This window comes from Furipterus horrens, unplaced genomic scaffold (genome assembly GCF_987537825.1).
Source record: "Furipterus horrens unplaced genomic scaffold, mFurHor1.1.pri manual_scaffold_10, whole genome shotgun sequence".
Lineage (NCBI taxonomy): Eukaryota > Metazoa > Chordata > Mammalia > Chiroptera > Furipteridae > Furipterus > Furipterus horrens.
Genome location: NW_028327180.1, coordinates 59164137 through 59177577, shown reverse-complemented (window position 1 = coordinate 59177577; position 13441 = coordinate 59164137). Strand labels below are relative to the sequence as shown.

The following is a 13441-nucleotide window of genomic DNA, read 5'->3' as shown; positions in this document are numbered from 1 at the left end:
AGGCCATTTTCAAAGTTCCAGAAACTAGAGGGACTAGTTTGCAGGGGGGCAAGCGACATGGTCTCTAAGCTTGAGGTCCCTCGATGGGCTCTGGGCTGGAAATCTTGGCTGTCATCTCTTCCTTCTCCCTCTGATTCACCCCTTCCCCACCACATATCTAATCAGTCTATAAATCCTGCTCATTCTTCCTGTAGGATTTCTCTCAAATCAGCTCCCCTATCCTCCCACAGTACTGCAGCCCCAAATCACTGTCATGTCCCTTCTGGATTACAGGCACACCCTCATTTAATAAATGCTTACCAAGTCAGCAACAAACAAACCCGGCCTGGCAGAATCTATCCCCTGGAGGGAGATTCCACACCTCCAGTCTGCACCCTGCCTGTCCCAGACCTCTCTGTGCTCACTGTGCTCAGTCACTGAAGAGCTATGCTCCTCAGCTTTGCAGAGGTGACCTGACCTCTGATGACTTCTCCTACCAGCCCTGCCAGCCCCACCCTGACACCATTCCCCCGTCCTGGCAGTTCCTTCAGAAGGCACTGTTTCCCTTCCTCCATCCTCCAATCTTTCATTAGAACGTAGCTCAAGCTGTCACCTCCTCTAGGAAGTCACTGTGTACGAGGAGTCCCACCTTCACTCCCACGATTGCCCTTGGTTTCAGTGAGAGGATGGGGGCCCCAGCTCAGGGCCAGGCACAGAAGGCCACAAGTACACACTTGTTCAAACTCAGTGCTGGCTCCCACCTGTTCACCCATGGCTTCCATCTGCAGCAAGTCCACTGACTTACTCAGACAAGAACTCAAACCAGGTGAGGTTTGAGTGAACTCCTCTGGGACTGACTGACAAGTGAGCCCTCTGCTGGGCCCTGTAGGACCAGAGGGGGCAGACACTGGGGTCAGCAGCCTGTTGCTCCCACAGCTGCCCCACTCCTGCCCCTCTCCCTCAGGGTTTCTGTGGATAAGTGTGCGCCCAGTGCTGTGGTCCGAGAGCCCACCCAACCCTTCCTCCACATGTGGGCTTGTATGTATGGCCACTGTGGTGTGTGCTCCCACAGAAGGCAGTGACATGCCCGGGTGGAACAGAAGCAGCATGTCAGGGAGATTTCCTGGCAGCTGGCAGTGTTTGGGAAAGATACACTTTTCTCGTTTTACTGAGGTTCCTCATGGGCCAGTGCAGCCCTCTTCTCTCCAGCTGTTGACCTTGTTCTTTTGCTCAGCGGTCTCTCCTCCCACCTTTGCTGTCCCCATTTCTCCCTGTCTTCTCTACAGTTTGTTTCCCACACTTGTCCCATTGCCCGTTTACTCTCACACCTGTCCTCTTACACTTCTCCTTCCACACCTGTCCCCATGCCCATTTATACTCTCCACCTGTCTTATTACACCTCTCTCTCCACACCTGTTCCTCCAAACTTGTGTTCCCCACACTTCTCCACAACCTATCTCTTATATCTGTCCTCTTCCACTTGTCCACTCCCTTACCTGTCCCCACATCTGTCCTTCCTACCTGTCTACTCCCCTATCTGTCCCCTCACCTGTCCTCTCACCCCTGTTTCCTCATTCCTGTCCCCCTTCCACTTACCCATGGTACTGTTGAAGTTCTTGCAGCACCTGCTGGACCATCAGCCTGGGACAAGAATAAATAACCCACAGTCATCCCAGATCACAGACATTTTCCCTGTAATGAGCTGGGCTACTTTCAACTGCCATATGTTCCCACATAGACCCTAACCAGGATGCCCAATCCCTCTCCTGACGCTATGTCAGAACCTTCCTGAGAGGTCTGGGTCCCTCCTTGGGGAGAAGTGTGGTGTGGGAGAGAAGACTGAGGATATGAGGGGACTAGAGGGACTGTGGCTGTAACCTGCACACCTCCTTCTACAGCCTTGACCCCTGGGCTGTCCACTGGGGGCCCTCCCCGGCACGGGGCAGACACTCACACATGATTGGGCTCCATGTGGTCCTTTTCCAGACACTCCAGCACTGGTGGCCCCAGGCCTGGAAGGAGCCCCTCAGCAGAAGGCGCAGGTGTGAGGAACTCTGGGGCAGGGCTAGCCCTTCGGGGACCCCCTGACCCACCGTGGCAGAACTGGACACAGTTCAGATGGGATTTGTCACTCTTAGGAGGAGAGGTATGAAGAGGCAAGAGCGCCAGGGATGGAGGTGTCCCCAGCTTGTCACAGAGCTTACAATGTGCTACGTGCTTTGCAGTGTGTGCTCAGTGAACCCCCAAGGGGCCCTAAGGAGATAGATACACTTATCATCTCAGTTGATAGAGAAAGCTGCAGAGGCTGAGACCTGCTAGAAAGTGCTAGATCCAGTTTCACCTGCACATCTGTCTGACGCCAGAGAGACACAGCTCTTGGGACAGAGATTCAGGGACAGGGAGATAAAGAAAGAGACAGAGTCAGAGAGAGAATGGGGGCAAGGTCATTGCATGGGTGCAGTCTACCTCGGCTCAAGACCCCTGGGGAAGGAGGCAGGGGAGGGCAAGATGCTAGAGGTCTCTCCCTCTCTCTGGATCCTCCTTCCCCAGGACTTCCAGGGGACCCTAAGTCCCCTCCATCTTCTCTGGGGTCCAGCTGGGAGCCCATACAGGGCACCGTCCAGCCAGAGCCCACTACCCTGCTTGTTTGATCGAGGGAAAGCCAAGGAAAACCTTGAATATGTGTCGTGGCCACCTCCAAAGCCCAAGAGGTCTCCAGGGAGCTGCTCTCATCAAAGGACACAGGAATCGATTGCAACCTTGCTCTTTTCTCCAGTCTGCCACATCCCTGCCAGGAACAAGCATCTGGCTAAGGTAGGTAGTCACCCAGGCTGCAGGAAGGTTCCTAGATCAAGGATCCTGACCCCACCAGCCTCTAGCCACATGCAGGGCCCCCCAGCTGCAGAGCAGGTGGCTCTTCCTAGCAGCCAAAGACTGGAGCCTACTCTCACCAGTCATGGGCTGCAATCCCCTCACGTCCCCAGCTGTGGGCTGGGTCCCTGAAACTGGGAGCTACAAATTCCAGCACGTCTGCAGATCATAGTCATAAGCAAAGATGCCCAGGCATTTACAACATGTTGTCTGGAGTCGCAGACTTAAGGTGAGTCCTCTCAGTTGCAGACTCCAATCACTGACAAGACTTCCTTCCAGCTGCAAAGATGCTGAGACACCACCCTGCTTCCCAGTCAGTGGGTTGCACTTTTGGCCAAGGCTTCCTTGTTGTGGAGCCCTCCTTAGTGAAGACCCCTCAGACCTGGGCTGGAATCTCAGGACTCAGAGACTCCCAGTCACGGCTACAGCACAGAGAGCAGCAGCCATGATAGGAAGTCCTCCCACACAGGGTGCTCCTTCCCACGCACAGTACTGGTTCTTGGGTCTAGATGTGTGTTGTTGTCCATGGTGGCAGCTGGTTGCACCCACCTTGCCTGGGTGCTCTGCAGGGGTCCTGCCCCCAGACAGACACTCTTTAGTCCAGGCCTGTAGATCCTCTCCAGGAAGATTCAGAGCAATGCTGGCCAGTGTATGAGAGAGGCAGGGCCCCTCCTTTACAGCCATGGAATCAAGGCTGAGCCTGGTGGAAGGAGGGGGGCTGGAGGGGCCTGCAGGTGGAGGGGCCAGATCTGTCTACATCACAAGAGGAGTGGGGGTGGGACAGCTTGGTGGATTTGCTGAAGCTACATTTGCATCACAGACCCCCCATTTTTACATGAACTGGCTTTCTACTTGGGGTGACTTGAGAGGGGTAGAGGGGGTTGGGTCGGGGGTAGCTAAAGCACTCCTCTAGTATTTAGGGATGCCACTGTGGTGTGTGTGGAGTTGAGCACCCATTTGTGCATCTGTGACCTTGTGGAACTGGTGTGCGAGCCATACTTTCAGGCTTGTAGGTACAGGTTAGAGCAAGCTGAGTGTGCAGCATGCACACCTAATGTGGGCCAGTGTGCATGGACAGTGCCATCTGGTGCTTATACACACTCATTCAGCATGCATGTTTGCCTGTACACATGGACTCGTGTGCCCACACAGACCGCGTGCGGGCAGGTGTGTGTGTCTGGGAGAGCACTGTCCCTTCCAGTGCAGACACCTCTGACCCTGGGGGGCTTCATGGGAGGAATCAGTGCAGGGGACCAACCTCCGCCAGCTCTCTGAGCAGCTCCTGGTCCTCTCCCAGCTATGCCTCTGAGGCAGGCGCTGGGACCCTGCAGAACTGGAGAAGGCTGAATCTTTCTGCCGCTTTGCTAGGGGGCCCACTGTCCCTGGTCCCCCAATGCTGACTCTGGGCAGGGGACTCAAGGCCCAGGTCCTGGAGATATTCGCTGCCCTGAAGGGCCCCCAAGGCCAGGCTGAGGTCTTCTGTGCTTTTGCAGAGCTGCCCAGGAATACCACGCTCCTGTGGGCAGTGGGGAGAAGAGGACAGTGGCTGAAAGCAATGGAGGCACCTAGGTCCCTGACTCTGCCTGTTCCCCTCCTGCCCAACTTGGGCTCAGCGTGCCCTTCTCATGGTGGGTGGAGTGGAAGGGGGGGGGCAGTCCCACAGCCTTCTGTCTCACGTGGGCCTTCAAGGCCTTATCCCCCCAAAGGGGCAGGAAGTCTGGGCTTGCAGACCTGATTTCACCTCCCTCTGAGTTTCCATTCAATCTATTGTCCTAAGGAGCCCCTGCCCCACCTGCTCACTCTGCTTCCTTTAGGCTCCTGGAAGATCACACCCGCAGACATCTCATCAAAGCCCATACAGAGGCTCGTTATCCTCGCACAAATGGGGGGCTGTCTGCCAGTGGCGGGGTTCCTGGTCTTGTCTCGGGGCTGCTTGGGGCTCACGGGTCTCTCAGACTCTAAATCTCCCTCCCAGGCTCAGACTAGGGTGAGGCAAGTGAGGCAACATATTAAGAAATGACAGCACTGGATTCTGCACTCTCCTGGCTCACCTCCCTCCATTTCTGGCCATGCTCCCTCCTACAGAGAGGATTCTGGAACATCTGAGCTGTCAGTCCTTCCAATGCCTTCTCCTCCCAACGGGTAGAAGCCACAGCTCCTTAGCACAGTTCGAAGGCTTTGGGGTCAGCCTCCTGCTGCTGCTGCTTCTGCTGGTCCCTCTGTGGCCTCGCATTCCCTCCCACCCGCCAGGCATCATGGGCCAGCCAGACCTGGATAGACTTGGAAGATGGATGTGTATCCCACAGGAATTCCACCAGGGGACGCTGTTATCCCACTTTCCAGATCAGGACACTGAAGCGCAGGGAGGAAAAGGATTCGCCCACAGCCACAGCAGCCATAAATGGCAGGGCTGGGCTGGGCTCAGATTCAGGCCTGCCTGTATCCAAGCCCTATGCTCTTTCTTTACTCACTGATCTCTACTTCTTTCCCCAGCTCCCTCTGCCTTTCTCTCTGTCCCTCCCATTCATTCTGTTTGTCAATTTTTCCAGCCAGGGCATCTGCTTTTTCCTCTTCTTGAAGAGCCTTTTCTCCCAGCCCACTTAGAATCAACCTGGTGAACTCCTATTCATCCTTCAAAATCCAAATTGGGCATGTCCTCCAGACCATTATCTTGAGGTGAGGTAAGGTGTCCCTCTGTCCCTTTCCAGGCCTTTGTTAGGACTGTTCTCAGATAAGGTTTCGTGGGTATGTGGGTAGGTGGGTCTCTACTACCCCAGGCACTATGTGACCCCAGGAAGCTTTTGATGGACTGTTCCAACTGGTGGCCTGAAGGGGTCCCCCTGCATGAATTCTGTAAGAGGATCCCAGGATAGGATAACTAGATAAAATACAGGACAGCCATTTAAATTTGAATTTTAGAAAAACAACAAGTAATTATATTTTTTAGTATATGCCAGATGTTGCAATATCAGTGTGGGGAATTTTCAGAGAAAACCTGCTAGCCAAAGGCAGGCCCTCAGCCAGCTGAGGAGCTAGGCTAGCAGGAGGCAGGCTGTGCCTGCACTTGCCATGGAGTAAGGAAGGAGGCGGTCACCCAGGGCTGGCCTTTCTCCCTGACATCACCCACTTGGAGCTTGCTATAGTTCTGGCCTCTCCCTTCTAATTTTTTTTTTTTTTTAATTTTGAAAGATTTTATTTATTTTTATTTTTAGAGAGGGAAAGGAAGAGAGAAAGAGAGGAAGAAACATCAATGTGTGGTTGCCTCTTATGCGCCCCCAACTGGGGACTTGGCCTGCAACCCAGGCATGTGCCCTGACTGGGAATTGAACCAGCAACCCTTTGGTTTGCTGGCCAGTGCTCAATTCACTGAGCCACACCACCCAGGGCCTAATTGTTTTTATAATGGCAAAATATACATACCAAAATATATATTTTTTTACCATTTATAAGATTACAGTTTGGTGGAATCAAGTACACTCACATTGTGTGCAACCATCCCCACCATCCATCTCCAGAACCTCATCTTTCCAAAGAGAAACTCTGTCCCCATTAACCATTAACTTCCCACCCCCTGCACCCCGCAGCCACTGGGAACTTTTAATCCATTATCATCTCTGTGGATCTGACTCCTCTAAGGACCTCCTGTAAGTGGAACCACACAATATTTGTTCTTTTGTGTCTGATTTATATTACTTAACATATGTTTTCAAGGTTTATCCCAATTCTAGTATGTACCCAAATTCCATTCCTTTTTAAGGCCAACTAATGTTCCATTGTATGGGTTGACCACACTGTATGAATGTAAACAAAGCACATGGTGTTTATCCATTATGTGCTGACCAACACTTGGGTTGCTTCCACTTTTCGGTTCCTGTGGATAATGCTGCTTTGAACATGGGTGTGCCAATATCTGTTTGAGTCCCTGATCTCAATATTTTGGGGTAGATATCCAGAAGTGGAATTGCTGGATCATGTGATAATTCTATGTTTGCTTTTTCTGAGGACCTGCCATACTGTTGTCCACAGCCTCTCTCCTTCTAGAATCTCTCCTTTATGCCCATTGACCTGTTTCCCTGGCTGCTCATTCTGTGCCTCCACTTCTGCATTTTGTCCTTCACTCATCAGGGCCCCTTCTTTTGTCTCTGTCAAAATATCCACACCTCAGACCCCAGCTGTCTCCACTGACACTGCCTGGGAGGTGTCCTTGAGTCTCTGGTTTTCATCCTTCTATGCATATAAACACTCTAAGACAGCCTCTTGGCCTGGGCCAGGACCCCTTCCTCTCCCACATCTGGTGCCCCTCACAGGAGGCAGAAGTGGGAACCTGGCAGGGTTTGGGGGCACAGGCTGCCCAGTTCCCTGCAGCAGATACACTGATAGAAGAGGAGACAGGGTCTTTGCCGGGGACTTATACTTTTCCTCCATTATTTCCCGGGTGAGAAAAAGTGGGAGCTGGTCCACTATGGGGCCTTTCAGGCCTCTGACTAACTGCTGGAACTGGCCCTGACACTCCAGGGAAGATGCCACAAGGCTCCTGCTCCCTAGACCTTGGGGTTCCTGGGTATGGGCTCCCCACTAAGACCCAGAGACCAGAGGTCTCAGGAATCCTCCCTTTGCAGATGGGCTTACTGTGTGCAGATTTAAATAGTACAGGGACAAACCTTTCTTTAACAATATAAACAGTTTTAAATCTGGTTTTCTATTAGGGAAAAGTAGTACACCAAAGCCACTTCATACATATTTGTTTCCTTTGTTCCATCTTATGTCAAACAGGGAATTGGTTTCAAACAAAATAGCAAATAAATACCAGGACATATGGTTCTTGGATGGCAGCTTGGTAGAAAGCCCCTAGTCAAAGTTTGCAGTCCTGGTAGGGCTTTATTAGCTCAGTATCACCACAGGCAAATTCCTATGAACCTCAGTTTTATCATCTCTAAAATGGGAGTAGTACTGCCTTTTTGTCAGATGGCTCTGCAGGTGACATGAGATGAGGTTTGCACATTGCAAGGGCTCGATCAATGGAAGAATATATTGGGGGATTGCTGTTTTTATATTCCCAGCTTTTAAACTTCAGGAGTCAGGGCCCTTCCTCTGGGTGAGGGGACGACTGCATCCAACAGACTCACATAGTCAGCCCCACTGCCTGGAGGTAACTGGAGAAGACCAGGGATTAAATCCTGCGGTTATAATAAATTCTGATGGCATGTTCCAGGGAGCCGGCTGGGGGAAACTGACCCTGTCTGGAGGAACAGGAATTCTGCATTGGAATTTTATTTAGAAAAAGCCCCTTTTTTCCTCACTTGGTTAGAACACTGTCCCAATATGCCAAGGTCGTGGGTTTGATCCTTGGTCAGGGTGCATACAGGAATCAACCAGTGAGTGCATGGATAGCTGGAACAATAAATTGATGTTTCTCTCACTAAAAATCAGTGAATAAAACTAAAGAGAAATGTACAAAACCCAGGGTAATCATTGGTGTGAAGACCCACTAAGTATGACTTAACTAGGAAAAGTTAAACAATGTCTAGACCGCTTTCACAGCCAAAACTAAACCAAAAAAAAAAAAAAAAAAAAAACAACAAAAAAATAAAACAACCCTACTTCCAACTGCATAAAAGAGTTTCCACAGGACATGTAAATTATTTCTTTAACTGGCATAGTGCTCAAATTGTATACATTTTAAAATGAGGTACATCTTATCAGTTCATAGAATTGCAATAGAGTTCTACTAAATGTTAAAAACCAATCATTCTATCAAACAACAATCAGGGTCAGGTTCCCAGAGGAAGAGACAGCGAGTGAAGCCCTGAGTAGTGAGTCGGGAGCTGGCCAGGCAGAGGTTGTGGGTGAGGGAGTTTCGGGCAACAAAAGAACAGGATGTTCAGAAGCTCATAGGCTTGAGAGCTCAACAGATCTTCCAATAACTGGCAAGAGAAGAGTTCCTGATGCCTGGAGGTGTGAAGGGAGGGGAGATGGGGCAGTATCAGCAGGCGTGGTAGTCAAATAAGGACTTAATCTTTAAGCTTTGAACAGTGGTGGTCGGGAGGCTACAGGGCTGTGATTTGCCTTTGGAAAGATAATGCAAAACGGGCTTGGCTGGGGTGAGACAGAGACAGGTGGCACATTGGGGACACCTGTGCAGATCACCTGGGAGAGTTGTTATGGTGGCCTTCGCTGGCGCCATGAAAGAGGGAGAGATGCGGACAGAACTGGGGGCTGCACAGGTGCAGTGTTAACAGAGCTCGAGGACAGATGGGGAGGGAGGTGACCTTGCCTCTACCTCTGTGACCAAGTGGCTGGGACCCAGGTGCAGCAGTTTAGGTGGAGTCATTGGGTGTAGAGCCTCTCCCAGGCTCTGAGAGGTTGCCACTCCCCCAGGCACACCGTTTCTCCATCACTGTCTCACTGCCCAACTGCCTGCAGGCTGTCGTTCCTACTCAAGAGGTCCAGAACCCCGGGCAGACCCATAAGTCAATTTGAGTCTTGGTCCTGTTTTTGTTTAACCTGGGTTGCCCCTGACATGGGCCAATTCATTCCCTTCAGTGTCCCCTTATATAAAATGCAGAGGCAGATGGATAGGCAGAATGACCTTCCTTACAGTGGTGGGCAGTGCAAAATGCCCCCAGATCCCCCTTCAGTGAGGATATGCTGCCTCAGGTGTTGCATAGGCTGTCAACAGATGGCTGTCAGCTATCAGCCCCCTTCTGGGAAATCACACCCTTTATTGGGAAGCCCGCAGGCCAGGATGGGTTAATGTGGAGTTAACAGCTAAGCTGTCTCAGCCTACCTTGAGACCACTCTGCAGGGCTGCTTTGCCTCAGAGTTCCTGTGTGAGCTTTTTCTTTCCTTTACATCCATCTGTCTACATGCCTGCTCCCCTATCCAACCACTGTTCCATCCATCCATTCACTCATTCTTCAAGCTTCCTTCCTTCCACCTGTCCATCCATCCATCCATTGTCCATCTGTCCACCCTCTCTCCCTCCCTCTCACCCCTCCCTTCCCCTTCTTATTCCAGCAATGACTCCAATTTTCCCATTTGTAACATGGGATAATAATTAATTTGCCGTTTCAATGAGGCCCCCTGAAATAATGTCCACAAAGTGCCTGGTGACATACAGGTGCTAAATGAGGTGTACTTGCTGATATGGGTGCCATGGCTCCTGCCTGACACAGTGGTCAGACACCTGCCTGTGCGTCTCCCATGATGGAGAAGAAGTCCAGGCACTTAGGCCTCCAGGATCCACTGCTGCTTTCAGTGGCCAAGGCTCCAGAGTCAAAGGGCTGGACGCAGAGCTTGGACTCAGAACCTGTGGAGAAAGGAGGGACAAGGTGTTAGGGCTGAGCAGGGAAGCCTGAGGAGCCCTGAGTTCTGCATTTGACATGGCTCTCCAAAGGTCTCAGTTTCCATATCTATAAAATGAGGTGCAAGGAAAGATGGTCTCAGTGGTCCTTAAGCCAACATCCATGCAACCATTCCTCGTCTTGAACCTGTGGCAGACATTTTGTGCCATCATGAAACTATTTCCCGCTGAACCATTCATCCCCTTGGAATTCTTCCCATCATGCCATTTCCAGCAGCTATCTCCCATGGATCCAAGTGGGTTCATGAAATGAAATCAATTTGTCATGTCTGCTCCAGCAAAAAGCCCTCATTTGGAGAGACTGGGTCCCCAAGACCAAATGAAGTACCCAACTCCACATCTGGAGGAACTTCAGGCTGCCTCTTGTCTCCTCTTGAACCTTTGAACTCCAGGGGACTCTGGGTGGCACTGTATAGAGGAGAAAACAAGGGCTTTGGGGTCCATCAGACTATGTCCTTTCTTTGACCTGTCACTAATGGTTCACACCTTTGGGGAAGGCACCTCTTAGAGCCTTAGTTTTCTGATCTGGAAGGAAGGTGCGACAATGCCTACCTTTCAGGGCTTCAGAAACACGAAGGGGCCCAGAGTGTGTCAGGCATAATACCAAGGTGCTTGGATAGCTTGCCCACCTTTCTTGTCCTCCAGGTCAAGCCAGATGCTCTGGCTCAATCTTGGGTTCTGGACTGAGCCCCTAGCTGTGGGAGGAGTGTGTGTTCCCTTTTCCCTCCCCCTGCTCCCCACACTGCAGCTATAGCACATTGTCCCTGCCTGTTGGGGCACTGACAGAGGCTCCCCACCACCTGCCAGTAGAATGTTGAATATCCTGCTCACCCACTGATGGCCACCAGGGTCTTTCTTCTGTGCCTCGTCCCTACTCCTGCAGGACTCACTGCCTGAGAACTGCACTCCCATTCCAACCAAGGCTGCCTGCATGAAGACCTCACCCCCTCCTTCCAGAAACTTCCATTTATCCTCCACCTACCGTGCCTCTCTTGTGTGTATTTTACTTCATTGTCTTGACACTTGGACTCCCTTCCCTCTTTCATTTCCCTCAAACCAGGGAGCTGGGAGAATGCCCGGAGAGGAGGCTTGAGGGGGTGGTGAGGGTGGAGGAGAGCAGGCCAGCATGGGGTACATGGTGGGACTGCCTGCACCTCCGCAGTCTGAGCAGCAGCTGCCCAACGTGGGGCAGAGAGTGGCGAGGGGTGGAATGGCGGATGCCTTATGAAAGTGCCGAGTTAGGCCCCCATTTACTCCATAGCTTGCATCCCTTATGGCTAGATGACCTGGTTTTCTGGGGATAGTCTTAGTTAATGCTACTGAGCCAAGGTAATTATTAACAGCCCCCCGTTTTATTCTCCAAAGGGTATGGCTTTGGGGATTCATTGTGTGGCCATCCTGCCTATAACCATTGTTGCTGGCAGCAGGGAGGGAGTGATGTCTCTTTTTGCTCTACTGTGGGGAACAGCATGGCCTGTGTACACCCACTCATGTTCCCTCTCCTTCCAGCTGCATACCTACATACACTGCCCTCAGTTCGGGGGGGGGAGGGTTGAAGCTCGTACAATTTGAGGTGGCCTCCTTTAAGAAAAAGAATACAAAATTATGAGTACAGAATTGCTGAGGCCTTTGGGAGGTAGCAAAAACAGCAGAAAATAGCCAAGGCAGAAATAAACACATTTGACAAATAAATGAATGAAAAGGGGTTACACACACACACACACACACACACACACACACACACACACACCCCACCCTCAATACAGAAAAACAAGGAGATTGGAGAACGTTTTGGTAGTTCCTCTAAAAGTTAAGTATGTGTTAGCATATGACATAGCCATTCCCAACCCATGAGAAATAAAAATGTCTATCCCAACACTTGTACATGACTGTCTAAAAAATTTTTTTATCCTTACCCGAGGACATGCTTATTGATTTTAGAGGGAAGGGAATGAGAGAGAGAGAAACATCGATGAGAGAGAGAAACATTAATCGGTTGCCTCTCATATGAGCCACTACTGGGAATCGAACCCTCAGGTGTATAGGACAATGCTCCAACCAATTGAGCCACACCATCCAGGGCTTGTACATGACTGTTTATAGCAGCATGATTTTTAATAGCTAAAAAGTGGAAGTAGCCCCAAATGCCCATCAGTGGATGAATGAACATACAATGTGGTCTGTCCACACAACTATTACTACTCGGCCAGGGAAAGGAGTGAAGCACCTGTACATTACACCGCAGATGAACCTTGAAGACATGATGCTCAGTGAGAAGCCAGACACAAAGGGCCACGTGCTATGTGATTCCACTTATATGAAATGTCCAAAACAGGTGGGTCCAAGAAAGTGTATTATTGGTTGTCCAAGGCTGGGGGTGCGGAGGGAATTGGGGGATTATGGGTGCTAGCTAAAGAATATAGGTTTATTGGGGGGGGGGCGGTGATGAAATATTCTAAAATTGTGATGGCTGTACAACACAGTGAACATACTAAAAGCCACACACATAAAATGGGTGACTTACATGGTGTGTGAATTGTATCTCAATGAAGGTGTAACCAAAACAAGTTGCTGGGAGCCTCTCAGAGCTATACTGGGTGGAGGCAGGGGGTTGCAGCTCGGCTTGCTCTGGGCCTGCTGCAGTTTGCACTGTCACTGCCCCAAGACTCCCCAGGCTGGCTGAGGGACTCCTGCCCCATGCTGCCCTTAGTAGGCCTGCACCCCTGCCCCCACCCTGAAACCGAGGAAGCCTCTGTGACTTGAGGAAGTGTGGGAGTAAAATAAGCAGGCAGGAAAGAGGAGAAAAGCTAGATGTGGGCGTAGGGTCTGGAGGCTGATGGGAGCTTGGGAGGGAGGGGCCCATCCATCAGGGACCCTGGGAGGGTACAGGGTCTGACTGCTGTGCTGGGGGGCCTCCTGGAGGCTGGGCCTTCCACAGCCTGCAGAGGGCCATGACAGAAGCTCCTGGCTGGCATCTTAGATCTTGTAGGTCTTGCCTCCAAAGATTAAAGGTGAAAGGTCAGGGATGAATTTGGTCTGTTTTTTTCAGACTTAAGACCCTTATAATCTTATAAAGCACAATGGACGAAGGTCTCAAGCTCCATTAGCTGCTTCAATATGGACATGGTCATCATCCTACTTACCCTTGGGTCCAGAAATCCCTAATAAGAGTGGGGGGTGTGGAGGGGAGGGTGGCCTTCCCACATGGGGAAGGATTGTGCAGACTCC

General features: G+C 51.1%; 1 protein-coding gene across 1 annotated transcript in view; it reads right to left on the bottom strand.

The window, feature by feature from the left end:
• Nucleotides 1-11350, bottom strand: part of ARHGEF18 (Rho/Rac guanine nucleotide exchange factor 18) — an 86204-nt gene extending 74854 nt beyond the window's left edge. The window contains 10 exon segments of the mRNA XM_090290227.1: nt 785-862; nt 1576-1620; nt 1934-1991; nt 2653-2767; nt 3400-3550; nt 4109-4197; nt 4199-4366; nt 10041-10159; nt 10542-10621; nt 11271-11350. Coding sequence (XP_090146353.1) covers nt 785-862; nt 1576-1620; nt 1934-1991; nt 2653-2767; nt 3400-3550; nt 4109-4197; nt 4199-4366; nt 10041-10159; nt 10542-10621; nt 11271-11350 — 983 coding nt within the window.
• Between the last annotated feature and the right edge of the window lie 2091 nt (nt 11351-13441).